The sequence below is a fragment of the Vanacampus margaritifer genome, chromosome 19, assembly GCF_051991255.1.
Source record: "Vanacampus margaritifer isolate UIUO_Vmar chromosome 19, RoL_Vmar_1.0, whole genome shotgun sequence".
NCBI lineage: Eukaryota > Metazoa > Chordata > Actinopteri > Syngnathiformes > Syngnathidae > Vanacampus > Vanacampus margaritifer.
The window spans coordinates 15,715,724-15,734,828 of NC_135450.1; the positions used below are offsets into that span (position 1 = coordinate 15,715,724).

General features: G+C 36.9%; 1 protein-coding gene across 3 annotated transcripts; it reads left to right on the forward strand.

The window, feature by feature from the left end:
• The first annotated feature begins 900 nt into the window (after positions 1-900).
• On the forward strand, positions 901-17,128 carry LOC144039623 (atypical kinase COQ8A, mitochondrial-like). Of its 3 annotated transcripts, XM_077553171.1 has the most exons (17): positions 901-1,231; positions 5,651-5,754; positions 6,746-6,831; positions 6,907-7,290; positions 8,191-8,257; positions 11,006-11,080; positions 11,558-11,686; positions 13,547-13,632; positions 13,725-13,865; positions 14,006-14,087; positions 14,169-14,262; positions 14,450-14,591; positions 14,682-14,789; positions 14,869-14,934; positions 15,011-15,097; positions 16,279-16,606; positions 16,732-17,128. In XM_077553171.1, exons 2-16 carry the CDS (start codon positions 5,661-5,663, stop codon positions 16,564-16,566), a joined length of 1,929 nt encoding a protein of 642 aa, XP_077409297.1. In that variant the 5' UTR covers positions 901-1,231; positions 5,651-5,660; the 3' UTR covers positions 16,567-16,606; positions 16,732-17,128. The 3 variants fall into 3 exon arrangements, with proteins under 3 accessions (XP_077409297.1, XP_077409298.1, XP_077409296.1); XM_077553172.1 differs by having other exon boundaries at positions 6,952-7,290; positions 16,279-17,128; XM_077553170.1 differs by having other exon boundaries at positions 902-1,231; positions 16,279-17,128.
• Positions 17,129-19,105: the final 1,977 nt, after the last annotated feature.

The window sequence follows — 19,105 nt, forward strand, 5'->3', positions numbered from 1 at the left end:
TTGTATTAATAAAAAATATTTTACAGTTACAATTTAGCACATTATACTGTAAATGTTAGATGCCTTCTGACAAAATATTTTTAAATGAACATCTTTTACATTATGCTAATTTATTGCTTAATACCTCATTAAAAAAGCTGTTATATTACTTTTGGTATTTTGTTCATTGTGTACCACAAATTAATGTTTTTTAATGTCAAATTCAGTGTTGGGTTAGGCAGGGGATCATTTGATCACGTGATCATGTGATGTTATATAGGCATTGTTTAACAGTTAAAAATAGTATACAGTACAATCTTGTTACACAATTTTCTCAATGATATAATAATCCTACAATGTAATATATTTCAAACGTTCCATTCAATGTTTAATAGTGATATTGGTCTCAATGGGACTGCCTGGTAAAATAAAGACATTAAAAAATATATATTCAAAGAAAATCCATCAAATCCACCCCTATCCTGTCCACAAGGTGATGAAAGAAATATTAATTACATGCAATATAATGGTAAAAAGAAAATACTATTTTCACTTTTGTCATCTTTATTGTATGCATTTCTTTGTGATTAACTAAAAAATGTATTTATAAATGTACGATTTAAAAAACAATACAATGCAATACAGTACAAAATCATACAATTTGTACTCCTATTTGTTAGTACAGTGAATATTCAATCTAAATGTTATTAATTTAATGCTATATTAATGTTATAAATGTAAAAACAATATACAATATATACTAGTATGCAATAATTGTGATAATTAGGTCGTATGGGGGGGGGGCGTAAACAAACCACTTCCGCATTAGTTTCATTGACGCACCAATGAGAAAGCTCGTTAAACCCTCCACCTCCTGACAGCATCCAATGGCAACCGTGCAGGGGCGGGGCGACGGTGCCAAAGTGCGACAAACTTAAAACGAGCCCACGCGGATTTAGACGGAATAACCCGCGTCTACCAGGGGCCCACAGGGGGGCGTTCGTGTATGCTTGTTGCCCGAACTTGGACATCAAGTGGGTTGTGGTGCTGGTGTCTGCGTGGAGTTTGGTAAATAAGGAGTTTTGACCTCATGGCGGAGAGACACGCGTCGGCTGGAACCGAACGACGACCCACGAAGCCTGCAAACGCTTTTCAATATGAACCTATCCTTCATATTTAAAAAATAAGATTTTAATAATCGGTGGGAGTCGCGTTTGACGTCGTGGGAATCGAAAACGAAGCACGCTTGTTGGTGAGTGAGCGCAGATTATCACGCATTATTGGACGTGTTTAATCCCTGTGATTGTCCCACGGTGCAAACCTCATTAATTTGCTCGTGTTAGTTTCAAAGTGCATATTTTGCTCCACCGAAGCGACTCCGATCTGTGCTAGCTGGGTAACAACAATAACGTGGTGCAGCTATAGTGAGCGAAACGGACCCAATTGAACACTTTAATTCGACTATTTGTGTTTTATTAAATTCATCAATAGGATTGATGTGCAATGAGTTTGTCTGGTAGTTGAATGAAAGTGACGTCATGTTGGTTTGCTAACTAAGATTGTGTTTGTACTTGTCAATAAAGTTGCAGGATGGTAACGCAAGAAGCTTAAATGGGCCAGTTAACACTTTGATGATTGCTTACCTATGTCGTTATAAATTCATAAATATAATTTTTAAATGCACGTAAAGTGCCATAATGTTTATTTGAAAGGGCAATGTCGTTAGTAGAGGTCTTGTCCAAAAAGTTTTAGGCTTATATTGTTTTATGTCAACACAAGAAGGTAGTTAAATACAGTAGACCAATTTGACACTTTGATGTTGCTACGTATGTCGTACTAAGTTAATAAAAACTGATTTAATATGCATTTGAGATGGCTAAATGTTTGTTTGAAAGGTCAACTTTCTCTCGTGTCTTATCAATAATTAAGGTATAGAATTGTTTTTTTAAAAAACATTTTTAAGGTGGCACAAGTTAAATAGACCCATTAACAGTAACACTTCTATTAAGATACTTGTACTTTGCCAAATTCAAAACACATTTTATGGGTTAAGTGAACTCAAAAGGAGTTCATGTTTGTTTTGAAGGAGCAGCTTTATTGCTACTGAGGAAACTTTCTAAATTTTGGACTTCATTTTGGTTTAGAGTTGGATACATTTAACACACATTTTGCTACTTAGGCCTTCCTAATTCCATACATATAACTGGACTCAGGAGTTAGGTAAACATGATGTAATGTTTGTTTGGAAGGGGGGGTCAATGTCATTTTCAATAAAGTTTTTTACTATGATTATTATGATTCATATACATAAGTGGACATTTAAAAATGGCTACATGTGTAGTGCACAGTTTAGAAATGGAATTGATGTGCAATAAGTGGACTCAGTAGCTGAATGAAAGTAATTTTTATTTTGAAGGTGCAGCTTTTATGCTAATGTTGAAAGTATCCACGTTTTGTAAAGTTATACAAAAATTCCTAATCATTTTTAAAGTTGCAACACACAAAGTTTAAATTGAAATCTAGACTCTTGTTTGACCTATATGTTTTGTTTATGACCTCCTTCTTTTATTTTTTATTTTTTATCAATAAGCCCGTCTACTAATCACCATCTTGCTAATGTTTGATTTATCTTATCATTTATTGTTGTTTTGACAGTGGCCAGGTCAGTTATCTGCGCTCTGCCTCAACAACAAAACATGTCGATAAAATACACAGTAAGCCTCTAGAATTGTAGTATATTTGAATGAAGAGTTATTCGTTAGATTATTTAGTTAAATCGAATTCATTTTTGGTGTTTTGCATTGGTCAGAATTTTGACATTGGCCTAGCAGCATTAGCTTAGCAATGGCAAAAACATGAAGATTTCACACTGAATTTAAGCATGATTTATTTTTCTCTGCACATACAAACTTCCCTGGTGGAGTGTTTGCAGCAAAACTTTAGAGTTGCAACTCAATGCACAGATTACCGTGTGGAAGGCGAGTCTCTTCCGTTTTAAGATATCATTGTGACTTGCTAGCTTAGCTATAGCTTACTGAGCAACAAGGACGGAGTATGTCCTTATGAATTTTAACCTTTTGAACGTTAACATTAAACAGAGCTCTAAACAAAGACTACACTATAGTTACGTTGATGTATTATTATGATGATGATAACAATAAATTAATGCTATTAAAATACAAAAAAATAAATAAAAAGACTTGTTTACTCAGGTATGATTCTGCCTTTCCTTAATTTAGAATGTGACGATAACACTTCCCGTCCAGTATGTTCACACATGTCGACTGTGTCCTATTTTTATTAGCGTGACCAAACTGAGTGCATGTGAGTGTGTAGGACTCGCAGTGCCGAAGAGTCCTGACCAGACAACAGCTGAGGCTTACCCGTATGTTTTTGTTTGACATTCACACACAAACACACAAACACACAAACACACATTAGTACAATAGTACCAGTTCAATCAGTGCTTGTTTTGGATCCCCACCTTTTACTTCTCCAGTAATTGTTCTCAATTTTTTGGTGTTTGTTTTGTTTAATGCTGGAAGTGGCACACGGGAAATTGGTTCATATTTTGCGACAGTAGTTCCTCATTGGCAGTGGTGTTTTTTTTTTTTTTTTTTTTAAGGAAGCGGGCGGGAGTGAGTGAAATTTTTTTGGTAGCAAACTTGGTACATTTTGTGAATTACACTACCCAACTCTTGGAGAGCCAACAAGCCCAAAAATTTAAAACAATTTTTAATAAAGAACCACCAGTAAGAACCACATTTTTGCTCAATCGTGTGACTCATATCATAAAGAAGCACATACACACAAATGTTTAGTGCTGCACTTAATTTATTATATTATTTTGATGACATAGATACATTGATTTATAAAAAAAAAAAATTAATAATTTAAATTTAAAGATTATTACAGTTAGCCCAATTCTGACCCCAAATTTATTTATTTTTTTAATTAAAAAAAGAATTACACGCAGTCGGTTATGTATCGTTTAATAATTAATAAAAACAAACAAAAAAATTATAATACAGTATTGCATAATGTTACTTCCAGCTTGAATATGTCTCTAAATGATTAAAAACAGATTAATTTGCAGTTGATTACAAAATATTGCTTTATTTACATGCCCAAACCTACTTCCTGGTTAGCCTTCTACCGCCTCCTGACAACTGCCAATGGGTGATGAGGGAGGTCCCTTTTGATTAGCCTTGACCCAAAAGTTCATGTTACAAACGTAAACAACGAAGCCGTCCTCTATTATTGTTTTGGTCATGAGGTCCAAGCGCTCGACGACGCTTGACACTCTTGTCCTCCATTTTGACAGAATGCCGTTGTATTTAGCATGTAGCTTTAAATTAGGTCGCCGTGTTGAGACGAGGCCACATTTGAATGAATTAGCTGGAGGCTTTAGGAATTGTTTTTGTTGTTGCCGTTGGAGGTTTGACTGATTTCGCAATCTTCTGCTGTTGCACAATAACAAGTCGGTGCCAATCCATTTAACCAGTATAAAAATCTGTTGGTTTGCATGTGTGTATCTACTGTGCACATTTATGTCTCCCTGTGAGTTGTGTGTGTGTGTGTGTGTGTGTGTGTGTGTTTGCGCGCATGATTCGAAATCCCCCCCCCAACAAAGCCATGTTTCAGCATGTTGTCACAGCTGACACACACACGAGCGCAGTGTAGCTGAGGAATGTAGGTGTTGCCCAGGTGTGTCCACGAGCGATAAAAACATCTCCATCAATCCATCATTTTAACTGATTATTGAACAAGTGTGTCAAAAATATTTTCTTAACAATAAATTAAAAAAAAAAAAAATTAATAGTAGAAATCAGGCTGTATTGGATTAATGTAATTTCCATTTATTTTGGTAAGGAAGATGATTTGAGATCCAAGCGTTTTAAGTTAAGAGCATGGTAATGGAGCAATTGAAACTCATATCTTAAAGAACCACTACATATTTTTTTTAATAACATGACAAAAACAAAAAATGTAGACAAAATACATCTTACTCACTAGAAGGTATATACCATATTCAAATGCTACTGAGTCCTGACAAGTTTTACTATTTGAACTGGCCTGTAACCATTTTGCTCTGACTAACCAATCAGAGGACAGGAAACAATTATGATAACCCAGGGGGATAAATCTGATTGGTCAAATAAACTCCTGCTTCTGAAGGCCATGTGCAGATTTGATTGACATGGCAACACAAAGAGGGTGAAATGTATTTGGATAAAAACGACTGAACCGTGCTGAAAATGCAGTGCAAACATGAAAAACGCTATAAAATGATGACAATAGACTATTGGGAACAAATGAATCCAATTTTAAGGAACAAATATTGTAGGTCAGTGCAATTGATGGTGTTCTGGCCAGCACAGAAGGCCCTGACCGCTAAGCGCTGCTATTTAGAACATCAACAAGGGGGTGTGGGGGACCGTGCGCTATGTTTAGCGGTCAAGCCTCGATCGGGAAAACAATGTGGCTGTCCGACTTTCAACAGCATTCCTTCCACCTCTTGTCAAATGCGTGGGTGAGGGTACGGTCAGAGAGTATTTTAAGCAGTGAAGTGGTTGCCCAGAGAGGCAGGAGCAAGTACGCATACGTGCCAGGGTTTCTTCCTCCTAACGTCTCCTTTTAACGCACACTTTGTGGTGTTGTTGTTCTGTAGCGGGTCCGTCATGGCGGGCGACATGATGATGCTGATGCGAGGCTTGGCTAAGCTGAGCCAGGCCGTCGTGGAGACGCAGGGCAACGCCCTCCGCGGAGGCACAGGTGAGTGCGTGTGGACAAAATGGAGGTCCAGGCAGCTGCTAACGCTCCTAACATTAGCTTAATTGTTGCTAAGTACGCTACATATGCCTGAATGAGAATTGATACAAAAATTAGCTCCATTTAACGCCTTTTGTGACAGGACAGGATAAAATAGTTAAGGTTTATTTGGTCGCAATGTGTCATAAGCTAACTTTGATACAAAATGGAGCGCAACTTAGCTGCTAACGATGCTAACATTAGCATTTAATTGTTGCCAAGTACGCTACATTGACTTAAGCTCATACAAAACAGGGCTGATAAATGTAGCTTAGCTTTAGATTTTGTCTGTTTGTTTATTCGTTTGTTTAACTAGGTAAGGCAATTGAGAACAGACAAATAAAAGCAAGTACAAATAAATGTATGTAAATAGCTAAAAATGCTATATTATCTAAAGGCTAAAAAAAACACCCTTTTTTGACAAGACCTATAACAATAGCTTAGCCTTAATGGTTTATGCAAAACGAAGCCCCTTGTAGCTGCTAATGGCGTTAACATTAGCATTTAATTGGTAAGTATGCTACATTAGCCTAAGTGTGATACAGTTTTTTCGACAGGACTGCTAAATATGGCTTAACTACAAGTGAATATAGCTAAATACGTTTCTCCGATGTTATACTGTACAAAATTGAGCACCTTTTCACAATTTTGTAACACGGCGCTATCATTAGCGTGTGACGGGAACCATCATGGCGCTAGAATTAGTATTAATTGTTGCTGAAAATGCTACATTACTCAAAGTTTACAAAAACTTTTTAGGACTGATAACGAGAGCTTAGCTTTAATTGCCAATAACGCTAATTGCTATTAATAATAATAATAATAAGCCAAAGTTTTTGCTCTGTTTAAATTGCTGCTTAAATTGGCCTTAATGTCTTCAAATGTCTGCAATTAATACTTTAAATGTTATTCAAGTATTGGATATATACAAACAAAAATGTCTTCTGCTAAATAGGCGGCCTTCCTGGTGTCGGTGCTGCTGTCCAAAACTTCCAATCAGCCGCTGAGCAAGGCATCGCCATGGTGGTGACGAAAGCACAGGTAAGAGTTTTGTCTCAACATTCCAAAATGGAGTCCTGCTGTGATTCCTAACATGTTTAAATGTTTCAAAATAAGGAGCTGAGTCAGCAGCAAGCCTCCTCTGAATCTGAGTTTCCTAAGGACGACTTCCCGTCGTCCGAGTTCAGCGAGTACGACGAATTCGTGGCCGAGCAGCGGGCAGGCGCTAACGAGGGAGAGTCCGATCAGAGTCCGTTAAGTGGGACGAAGAGCTCGCCGTTCGCCGGCTACAAGGATCCTTCGCGAGAGTTCGGTAACCGATGGTACCACACCGATGTCCGCCATCAGCACCTGCTGATGAACAGAGGCGCTTGGCTCCAGGCGTGCGGCCGGCGGTGCTACCACCAGGAGCCGTCGTCGTCGGTGAGCGAGCTGACGGCCGAAGACCTAGAGAAGGCCCGGGAAAGCAAGCGAGATGATGTGAAGCCGCACAAGCAGATGGTGAGTTTTCTTGTACATGCGCTTTATCGCTATTATTATGACTATTATTATGACTATTATTATGATGATTATTATTAGTAGTGTTATGTATTCTATTATGCACTCTATGTTTAGCATTGTTTTTATTTAGCATTTACTGTTTTCAGTTGTTTTTATCTTTCTTCATAATTATTTGCTATTTACCATTATTTGAAAAAAAATTGTTGAACATTTTTCATAATTATTTGATATTTACCATTATTTGAACATTCATTTTTGTCATAATTATTTGATATTTACCATTATTTGAACGTTTTTGTTGAACATTTTTTTCAGAATTATTTTCTATTTACCATTTATTTAAACTTTTTTTCATAATCATTTGCTATTTACCATTTTTTTTTTAACATTGATTTTTTTTCATAATTATTTGCTATTTACCATTGTTTGAACATTTTTTGTTTAGCATTTTTCATAATTATTTGCTATTTACCATTGTTTTGAACATTGATTCTTTTTCATAATTATTTGCTTTTTACCATTGTTTGAACATTTTTTTGTTGAACACTTTTTCAGATTCATTTGCTATTTACCATTAATGCACATTTTTTGTTGAACATTTTTTTCATAATTATTTGCTATTTACCATTGTTTGAACATTTTTTGTTTAGCATTTTTCATAATTATTTGCTATTTACCATTGTTTTGAACATTGATTTTTTTTCATGATTATTTGCTTTTTACCTTTGTTTGAACATTTTTTTGTTGAACACTTTTTCAGATTTATTTGCTATTTACCATTTTTTTTAACATTGATTTTTTTTCATAATTATTTGCTATTTACCATTTTTTTTAACATTGATTTTTTTTCCATAATTATTTGCTATTTACTATTATTTGAACATTTGTTGTTGCTTTTAGTTGAGCGAAAGAGCCCGCGAGAGGAAAGTACCTGTTACCCGTCTGAGCAGGCTCGCCAACTTTGGAGGTAATGCTGTTTTTTTTGCGCCCCTTTTTTTGTCCCCCCCCAAAAATGACAAATAAACACACGGGCAAACATCGGCATCCCTTTTTGGACTGCGCAGTTTCAAACTCCTCTCGAATAAAAGTTTGTCTCCTTTTGAAGTCAATACGAGAACCATTAACGCTAGCTTAGCTTGAATAGTAGCAAGCTATATTTTAAACTTGTTTATTGTTGTTATTATTGTTTTTAAATAATCTCGTAGCCCAATAAATGTAGCAGTTGTAAAGTTCCGGCCTGTAACATTAAACCCATTCCGCAGAACTCAAGCCACTCACCCCCACTGTCGCAGGGTCACAGAGTTCATGGCTGGCAAAAATGTGTGACGTTTGTATTCCGTATCTGATTAATGACTTTCCATGCAACAAAATATGAATATGACTGCATCTGAAGTCTCTTGCTGTCCTGCACAGGAGTCCGAAGCTGTGCGCTCCTTTTGAGATTCAGAGTCAGGTGGAAAGGTTGCACAAGAGAGATGACAATGCGCGCATAGGACACATGAGTCAGACTGGAGGGCAGGACAAAGCCAAATTTAGACGGAACAAAACAAGCGAGGCTTTCAGCCCGATTGCAAAGACACCACCGAAAGGCAAAATAATGGAAGTACAGTTCATCCGGCCCAGGGTCAAACTGTGAGATTGTCTAATTCGTACCAATTAGTTGACAATTTCAAATTAACTCTTTGACTGCCAGACGTTTTCAGAAAAGGGATGCCGTGGGTGCCAGCCGATTTAAGCATTTTTGACTGATCTTTCAAGGTCCACAGAAAATTATGTGTTTGGACTATGGAAACACACATACTACCAAATGAAAGATTGGACTCTCATCTTTCATCAGAAAAAAAAAGTTTGTATCTACCTTATTCAGTTTTTCAGTAATCAACAATAGAAAATGGTTAGTTTCACCTCTGTTTTGAAAAAAAAAACGTCTTTTAACGTCTTTGGCACTCCTCCATAGGATTTTACTAAACGTTATTTAACGTTTTTGGCAGTCAAAGAGTTAAAATGACCTTTTCTGAAGCACCTGTTCCTGTCCACCCACCAGCTAGTGGCTGCCAAGTCGGACGTAAAAAAAAAATAAATAAAAAAAATAAAAAATCCCCCCTCCTCGCTCTTGTTTTGTGTATGCACACACAGCTGACAACGAGGCACTCTAAATTAGCCTAGGTAGTGTAAGCTAGCCAGCACCTCTCTGTCCTTGGAAAAAAAAAATAATTGAAAATTTTAAATTGTCCTGACGCCCCCCGCCCAAAAAAAAACAAAAAAACAAAAAACAAAAAAAACTCTCATCAAAAAATGAACGTCCTGAAGCAAACTGGTTTAAAAACAAAAGCAGTGTGCTTTCAGAGTCTTCCCGAGTCAACCATCAAGTCAACTTTATTTATGTAGCACCTTATCATGCAAAGAAACAACTAAAAGTGCTTTACAAAAAAAAAAAAAAAAAAAGTTTTTTTTGGGACGACTTCCAGTTATAAAAGTGACATTTGTTGTCAGCAGGATTGCACAGCGAGAACATTATGGCACATAAATTGTGTTTTGCGCCGGCAAGGACGAACGACGTCGTCTTTTTCCTCCCGCTGTTTTGTTGCCTTGCAGATTTGTGGTGTGATGATGTAATCGCGCTGTTATGTAACCCAGAGAGCAGCCTCGGATGAGTTGCGCAGCCCCCAAGTTGTCTCTCAAAACCAGGCTATCGCAGCTCGCCACAGCAAATAACGCAAAGCCAGAAAAATAAAGCCTCAGGGGAGGATCTGTTAGTAAAAAAGTCTTTAAAATATATATATTTTCCCTGGTACATTTCGAATCGCCTGCCCCCGGAATAAGTCATTGTCGTTGTACAAGGTTAAGCCTATGCTAAGCTAATGAATTCAAGATTGTTATGTGGGTTTTTTTTCAGGGGAAAAAAAAAAGATCTTAACTGACTTGAAAATGAGTAGGAATTTGTTGAATTCTCACACCTTGATTTAAATAATTGCAGTAGTATGAAAACATTTTAAATGTGGTTTTACCTCTAAAATTTTCAGATTTTTTGGGGGGGGAATGATCTTGCTATATGAGCCAAAATGTAAATTTTGTTTGTGTTAGAATTTTGTTTAAATAGTTAATTATTTTTCAGTAGTTTTTATTTATTTAGGTTTTATTATTTTTGTAACGTATTTATTATTTTGGTTCATAAATATTTGAGTTTGTTTATTTTATCTTATTTTAAAATACTGTATATTGTTGATAAAAATGCTATTTGTTTTTACTTTTTGTATTGTAAGTATTGTTTATTCTTGAACTCTTTCACTGCCATTGACGACTATAAACGTCAAAAATTCATTTGAACTATTTCTATTAGTTTAACATTTTTTTCCCCCCACTTTTGTTAACAAGAGTATGAAAACCTAGATTTTTTTTTTTTTATTGTACATTAAGAACAGATATAAAGGTTGTGATATAATCATGAGTTAACTAGTGAAGTCATGCGATTAATTACGATTAAAAAATTGTAATCGCCTGATGCCCCGAATTCACACTTTTATTTTATTTTATGGATTTATGAGTTAATACATATATTTCGCCAATTTTATTTCCCATCCATATAGTTGGCTCATTTCTATTTACTATACATTTTGTTGAAATCATTTACAGTAACCCTCACGTCCTGCGCTCTTAACTGGACGCTGCTCTAAGCGCATAAACCCCACTAATGCGAGAATGCGTTTGTCACCAGGTTTGGCCGTCGGTCTGGGTATCGGAGCCCTGGCGGAGGTCGCCAAGAAGTCCATCCGGCATAACGACGCGGCAGGTAGCGCGCACGCTCACGCATTCTTGCATCTTTCGTTCCAAACGGAAACGTCATACGTGTATTTATTGAAGTGACTTGGATGAGTGCGCAGTGAAAGCTGTGTTTGTTTATGTAGCAGAAGAAAAAAAAAAAGCGGAGTGGACATTCCTTCATGCCTGTTATTGTTTGCAGACAGGCAGGCACACGCTGCTACTACACTCCCCAAATAAACAGACGCCTCATCACGCCACAGTGATCCGCTTATTTGCACACACACACACACACACACACACGCACACACACGCACACACACACACACACACACACACACACACACACACACACACACACGTCTTTGTCGGTAATCCAGGCAGGCTACTTGCGTTAAACCCCCCGTAACACCACACACCCTGTTGACCCACTGGCATGTTAATAAAAACGTTTTTTATTTTTTATTTTTTTTCCATTTTAAAATCTTTTGTGTGTGTGCGTGTGCAGGAGAGAATAAAAAGGCCGTGCTGGACTCGAGTCCCTTCTTGTCCGAGGCCAACGCCGAACGCATCGTGAGGACTTTGTGCAAAGTGCGAGGGGCCGCGCTCAAGCTCGGGCAGATGCTCAGCATTCAAGGTGAAACGGCACGAATGCAGGGACGAAAGATAACGAGATGTTTAAAGCTGATTTTTTTTTTTAATGGGATGGGAAACGAGCTTGCTCATGAGCTCCACCTACAGGCATTGAGTGTAATTATTTCCACAGATGAAATGATACATAAATCTGGGCTGAACAATTTTCAAAAATAATCAAATGACCACGGGAATTTGTCTTTTTCCCCCTCTGTCTTTCTCCACTATCTGCGCACACTCACTGCCAACAACGAGGCGCTCTCTAAAAATCAGAAATTCCGAAAGTATCTACTATCAAGAAACAAATCTCTCCATTCACTTTACAGTGACTCTCAAGTTATCTACATGTCACTTCCACATTGATATTTTTAATTCGTGTCCAATGTTTTGCTGTCGAAATTCCAAATCCAAACAAGATGCAAGTCATGCTGTTGGTTATGCTGGCGCTGCCGCACACGCCTGTGTCACGTTACGCAACAGGTGGAGGTAGGACGTGCAGGCCGTAAACAAGCCGTCAGCAGGATCCAGTTGCGCTTTTGGTGATTTATGTTGCTGGAATACTGCCGACCGTGACCTTGGCCCGTCCGTCCATCCGTCCTTCTGTCTTCCTCGCAAATATGACAACGTCGCAAAAGTTTATCGAACAAGGGGGGAGATGTTAGATCGAGTATCAGCACAATTCTGGATGACCGACCGCGTGTCAATCAACACGAAAATGTTCAAGGTGTGATATGAGCGCACAAAGACAACGCAAGTCACTTAAATGTCAAAAGAAAAAAAAAGCTGAAAGGGCGCGAGTCTATTTTAAAAGTGACAATATGCGCCGCTGGGCTGTTTTTAGGCGCTCTTGATGTTTGCTCTTCAAGGCGACACCTGCTGTTTTATCTTTATGGTGATGTTGTGTAATTAAGACAAAATGACATGGCGAAGTTTTATGACGTTATCCAAACACAACCCGAAATGACTTTTGATGATGTTGCTGTTTTCCTGTATAGGGTTATAGTTAGAGTTTTTTTTTTCATATTTATATTAGTAAAAGTTGCTTTTTAGTACTATATAGACTTTTTTTTCATATTTATTTATTATATATTTTATATATATATTTTATTTAATATTTATTTGGATTTTTTATTGTAGTTTTTTGTAATTATATTCATTAAATGGATTTTACAATGCACCTTTTTGTGTACCGGTTTAGATGTTGTTTATTGTAATTTTTATATTTAGATATATTTATAGTTTTACATTTTTGTATTTTATGTACTTTTATTTAGATTTTATATCGATTTTTTTAATAATTAAATTTTGTATTAACTTGTTTGCGCATTTATGTTTATATAATTTGTTTTAATGATATTTTCTATTAATTTATTCAGATTTTTTGTGTAGTAGCTTTAAAATGAATAAAAATTCTTATGTTTTTTTTTTAGCATTTTTATGTATTTAAAAACATTTATTTAATATTTTTTTGTATGTGCTTTTTGTTTGTAAATTTTATTGTATTTTTTTATTCATATTTGTTTGTGTTTGATTTTAAATTGCAGTCTGGTTGATATATTTTTTTCCTTTTTTTTTTTAAATTTCTAAGTGAATAGATTTTTTTTCTTTTTTCTTATTATTATTCCAAGTTTGGTTTCACTTTGTAGTAACGGGACTCTCATTAAGATTTTATAAATGATAAATGATAAAAAAAAAAAAAAGATTTTATAAATGACTACAGCGTTGATTGGCTTTGTCTCATTTCATAACAACAGTGACCTGTTGCTTGCCAAATAGTGAGCTGCCATTTAACTTACGCCGCCATGTTCGCAATAAATCCTAGTTAATCTTGATTTTATTTTGAAAATATTTCCCGTTGTTTCAGACGATGCCTTCATCAACCCGCAGCTGGCCAAGATACTCGAGCGCGTGCGTCAGAGCGCCGACTTCATGCCCATCAAGCAGATGACGGTAACAACCTGACCTCACCTGCATGTATTGGAAACGTTTGGAGGTTGCCAGTTGCGGCGCTATCCAACGGCGCCGCGTCCGCTTGTGTTCAGAAAGCGCTGAACAGCGACCTGGGGCCAAACTGGAGAGATAAGCTGGAGTCCTTCGAGGAGCGTCCTTTCGCCGCCGCCTCCATCGGGCAAGTCCACTTGGCCAGGCTCAAGGACGGCAGGGAGGTGGCCATGAAAATCCAGGTTCAACTTACTTTTTGCACCATTTTCACATCTTTTTCATTGTTTTTTTTTTTTTTTTGTCTTTAACATCTCTCGTGGCCAGCTGCTATAAATAGTGGTCTTTTTTTTTGTGTTGTTATTGTGATTCCTGTCCTGCTTAGTATCCCGGTGTGGCGCAAAGTATCAACAGCGACGTCAACAATCTGATAACCGTGCTGAGCATGAGCAACGCTCTGCCTGACGGTACACACACACACACGTGGATCTGCAAAGCAGTTGTTATGTTTTGTTATACTTTTTTCATAGTGTGTGTTTTTTTTCTAGGTCTGTTTCCAGAGCACATGATAGACGTGATGAGGAGAGAGTTGGCGCTCGAGTGCGACTACGTCAGAGAGGCTCAATGTGCCAAGAAATTTAGGTCAGCCTTTTACATATCTCCTTTTAATTGTTTGAAAAAAAAAAATACATTCAGCGATCCCCCGTTTATCATGAAGGACACATTCCAGAGCCAAAGGAAAACATTGTGCTAACATATAATGCAAACCCTCATAGACAGGCTAACATGAGTTAGCATCGATTTGACCGCGTATGTGTTAATGGCAAAGGGAGTTGCTGAAGGACCACCCGTTCTTCTACGTCCCGGAGGTGATAGAGGAGCTGAGCAGCCGCCACGTGTTCACCACGGAGCTGGTGGCGGGCTTCCCCCTGGACCAGGCTGAGGGCCTCCAGCAGGAACTCAAGAACACGGTCGGGAGAAAGCATATGACGCCCTCTGGTGGAGAGAGAAGGAACTGCTTATTTTTATTTGCTCAGATGTGATGTTGTTTTGTTGTTCAGATCTGTGAGAACATCCTGAAGCTGTGCCTTAGAGAGCTGTTTGAGTTCCGCTTCATGCAGACCGACCCAAACTGGTCCAACTTCCTGTACGATCCGCAGGCGCACAAGGTAAGACTTAAAAAAAAAAAAGTCAAAAGTACCACCCTTCTGACTAGGACAAAGACAGTAAGCCCGTGTGTGTGTACAGGTGGCGCTGCTGGACTTTGGCGCCACCAGAGGATTCGATCAGCATTTCACTGACGTCTACATCGAAGTAAGTCTAGTCGGATATGCGAAGAATTAAAAAAAAAAAATGGGGTCATCGGTGACGTCACCTTTCGTGATGGCAGGTCATCCACTCCGCCGCTGAGGGCGACCGAGAAGGAGTTCTGAAGAAATCCATCGAAATGAAGTTCCTCACCGGTTATGAGTCAAAGGTAAAAACGCGCATGCATGCATAAACACTTTTTTTTGCAGTTTTTATTTTTGTCAATATTTCTTACCTTTTTTTTTCAACATTTTGAAAAAGGTGATTGAATTAAATGAAAATGAAAAATTAAGCACACACGCAGCAAACTATATTTTTAAAATGATAAATACATTTTTAATATTAATTAATTAATTGGTTAATTAGATTACATTTTAATCAATATTGGCCATAACAATACTAATTTGACCTGAAAGGAAAATAACATCACCGTTCGAAATTAAACACAGACACTTTATTAATTTTTTTTATTAATTGAATTGTAATTTTAAGTTATTTTTAATTTACATATTTTTAATTAAAAATTAAACACATTTGGTTTTTACCATTTTGAATTTCATTTGTTGTTTAGTTAATTTAGTAATTTAATTTAAAGTCAATTAAATAAAAGTTTTTAAAAAACGGTCATATTGAAATTGAATTGTAATTTTAAAGTTATTTTTAATTTACATATTTTTAATTAAAAATTAAACACATTTGGTTTTTACCATTTTGAATTTCATTTGTTGTTTAATTAATTTAGTAATTTAATTTAAAGTCAATTAAATAAAAGTTTTAAAAAAAACGGTCATATTGAAATTGAATTGTAATTTTAAAGTTATTTTTAATTTACATATTTTTAATTAAAAATTAAACACATTTGGTTTTTACCATTTTGAATTTCATTTGTTGTTTAATTAATTTAGTAATTTAATTTAAAGTCAATTAAATAAAAGTTTTTAAAAAACGGTCATATTGAAATTGAATTGTAATTTTAAAGTTATTTTTAATTTACATGTTTTTAACTAAAAATTAAACACACTTTGTTTTTACCTTTTTCAAATTTAATTTGTTGTTTAAATATTTAGTAATTTAATTGAAATTAAATAAAAGTTTTAAAAAATTGGTCACATTAAAATAAAATTAAATCTAAGCAAACACTTTATTTCTATTATTTCAAATTTTATTTTTTAATAATGTATGACATGAGGGAGGAGGGAGCGGGAGTAAAACTGTTGTGCGAGACTATTTGCATATTAGGTATGATTTAACCAAACGCTAGATATTATTATTAAAAAATAAATCTCTCGTCGGTTGATTTCACTTGATCTACCATGGTAGTAACCTCGCTAATGTACTCTGTGCATCCAGGCCATGGAGAACGCCCACGTGGACGCGGTGATGATCTTGGGCGAGGCCTTCGCGTCGCCGGACACGTTCAACTTTGGCGCGCAGTCGACCACGGAACGCATCCACAACCTGATCCCGGTCATGCTGCGCCACCGCCTGACGCCGCCGCCCGAGGAGACGTACTCGCTGCACCGCAAGATGGGCGGCTCCTTCCTCATCTGCTCGCGTCTCGACGCCAAGCTGCGATGCAAGGACATGTTCCAGGAGATCTACCGGCGCTATTGGGAGGGCCGCAGGCCGCCGGTTTGACGCGCGGGTCTCGGGACCAATCAGAAAAAGGAACCAACGGGTGAGATTTGAAGGCGCACCAGCGTCGGGTTGGAGGCCAAAGTGGGGACATTAAGCGCAGAAAGTAAATCTAATACTTTTTTTTTTCTGTTTTGTTGGATTTGTACACGATGATCGGGGTTAAAGGATTGTGAGGAGGAGGATGTAGTCGTGTCAGGTCAGTCGGTGTGGACCAGCCAGGACCGAAAGTGTCTTCTTCTAGGCCCTCAATGTTTCTGCTTCAGATTGAGACCAGCTTGCAACACAAATATCCCCCCCAAAAAAAGTGGCTTTAAAGTGATTGAATACTGGAATAATTTACATTCACGTAGTTTACTTCTTTTGGTTGTCCTTGCTGCTGTTGATTGCGTTTTGCTTTAGTTGGGAGACTTTTGTTTTTGGTGGTCAGTTTTATTGAACCTCAGGGCGATTTTAGCGCATTAACATGAAATCGACAAAAATCTCTTCCTTTTTGTCTCCTGTTTGATTGTTTCCCCATGTATGTAGATTCCACTTGATTAAAACCAAAACATGTTTGCTGTGAGGCTTGTCATTTATTTTTTGTTTGCAAACAAGTCGTCGTATTCAGATCGTGCGTCACAGGAGTCCAATCATCTCCACATTTGTCAAATCCACATAAACCTTCAAGTCCTCCGTTATTACTGAACAGGCCAAATCAGTGCATACAACTGACTTCAATTATGTGGTGGTTTAATTTATAGGATGGATAATGTTAAACAACTGACAGGTAAAATCCACAGATTGTGTTGTAATATACCCTATCCACCAGTAGGGAGCAGTGTAGTCTATCCAAGCACTGATCGCGAAATACTGCTCTGTCCAAGCAGTCATTAGGTGGGTTTCGATCCACCTATTTTTATTCGAATTTTCAAGAATTGCGAAAAAGAAACTGAATGGAAACGCCAGAAATTCGCAAAAAGGCCCAAGATTCGCAAAAAAGTTTTTGACGCTTGGTGGGGGTGGTTTTTGAAGCGTATCGAAAAAATGAAAATGCGCATTTTGGCGATTGAAACCAGTTTTGTGACGTCACACGTTTTGACTGATTCTACGTCACACGCACGTTTGTAGTCACAATAAATGGCGGATGATAATGTAAGAAATGTTTGGGGAAGCGAAGAAACACAGTTATTTTTTTATAATTAATTAAAGAAAAGAAAACATTAATGCAATTTTAGATGGCTTTATTAACGTCAGATCTCAATGTAACGACACACTTCACTTACATGTGGGAGGGAAGCCAACGAGACAAACTACTTCCGTTCAGTCCGTTAAAACCAACATTCCCACCTGGAACTCCCCACTAACCCAAAGTTCCGTCACTAAAACGTCATCTCGCGGCGCATATTCGCAAAAGAAAAGCGGATGGAAACGGGCATAAGTCACATGTTCGTTTTGCGCATTTTCACAAATTTCGCATAAAAATTTCGAAACATTTGGATGGAAACCTGACTAATGTTGACTCCTGTGTAAATAAACAATAGAACAGCTTACTAAAACATAAGATGGTTTTACACATAAGTGTATTGCAGAAGCGTGAGGCCAGTTTATCCTACTCACGGCTATTTATTTATTTTTCCTCCAAGTATAAGTTTAGAAACTATATTTGGATGTTTCCTTGTTTCCATTTTTCTCTCAAAGAGATCAAATTGTGGGAAAGCATTTCTAGGGAGTCGCAATGAGCCGTCGCAAATGTTTTGACATCTCAGAGCTCAGCTCTCCTGTGTTTAATTTTGGGCTTGCAAGTGCATGAAAACGACCTTATTTGGTCACGAGAGTAAAGTTGGGGACATCTTACAAGGTCAACAAAGCCATTCTGGACAGCAGGACCACCTTTCGCCTCCTGCTTGTCATTTGTATCGGATCAACTAGTGGACCAGATGCCCTTTTATGTATTTTATTTTATTTTATTTTTTAACATTATTATTATTATAATTATTATTATTTAGATATACTTATGGGATTTTTTTTTTGTATTACCAGTACTTATTTTCTGTTTTATTTTTGTTACATTTAGTTTTTACCCCTTTTGTTTTTTTCGTGGAGTATGGGCTTTTTGTATTTTTTAAACATTCATTTAGTTGCATTTTACCTATTTTTTACTCTTAATTTTTTTTAAAGTAGTTTTCTGAATGTACCTAATACTCTTGTACTTTGTTTTTTCCCCTTTATTTTTTAATTATTTTTTATTTTTGTACTTATTTTTTTTTTATTTTGATGTTCTTTTTATTTATTTTTTTTAATTTTTTTTTTACTTGTTTAATTTTCACATATTTTGCCACCGGATCATTCAGCTTCCATATATACAGCAAAAAAAAAAAACAGGCCTCATCCTCACTGGTCCAGAGGAAAACATTTGTAACCTGAGTGTGTCTGTTTATAACTGGCTTAGGGGAAAAAAAATGTTAAGCATGTGGAATTCAGCAAATGCTCCATTTGTGAGGCATCTTACGGTCAACACTTAATTCTATTTATGACAAACCTTAATATAGACAACCACTGA

Excerpts from the sequence above, each read along its gene's own strand:
- LOC144039623 (XM_077553171.1), top strand. The coding sequence starts at position 5,661 with ATGGCGGGCGACATGATGATGCTGATGCGAGGCTTGGCTAAGCTGAGC. Across the intron at positions 11,081-11,557 it reads CCGGCATAACGACGCGGCAG|GAGAGAATAAAAAGGCCGTG; the intron begins GTAGCGCGCACG and ends GTGCGTGTGCAG. Across the intron at positions 14,088-14,168 it reads GAGCAACGCTCTGCCTGACG|GTCTGTTTCCAGAGCACATG; the intron begins GTACACACACAC and ends TTTTTTTTCTAG.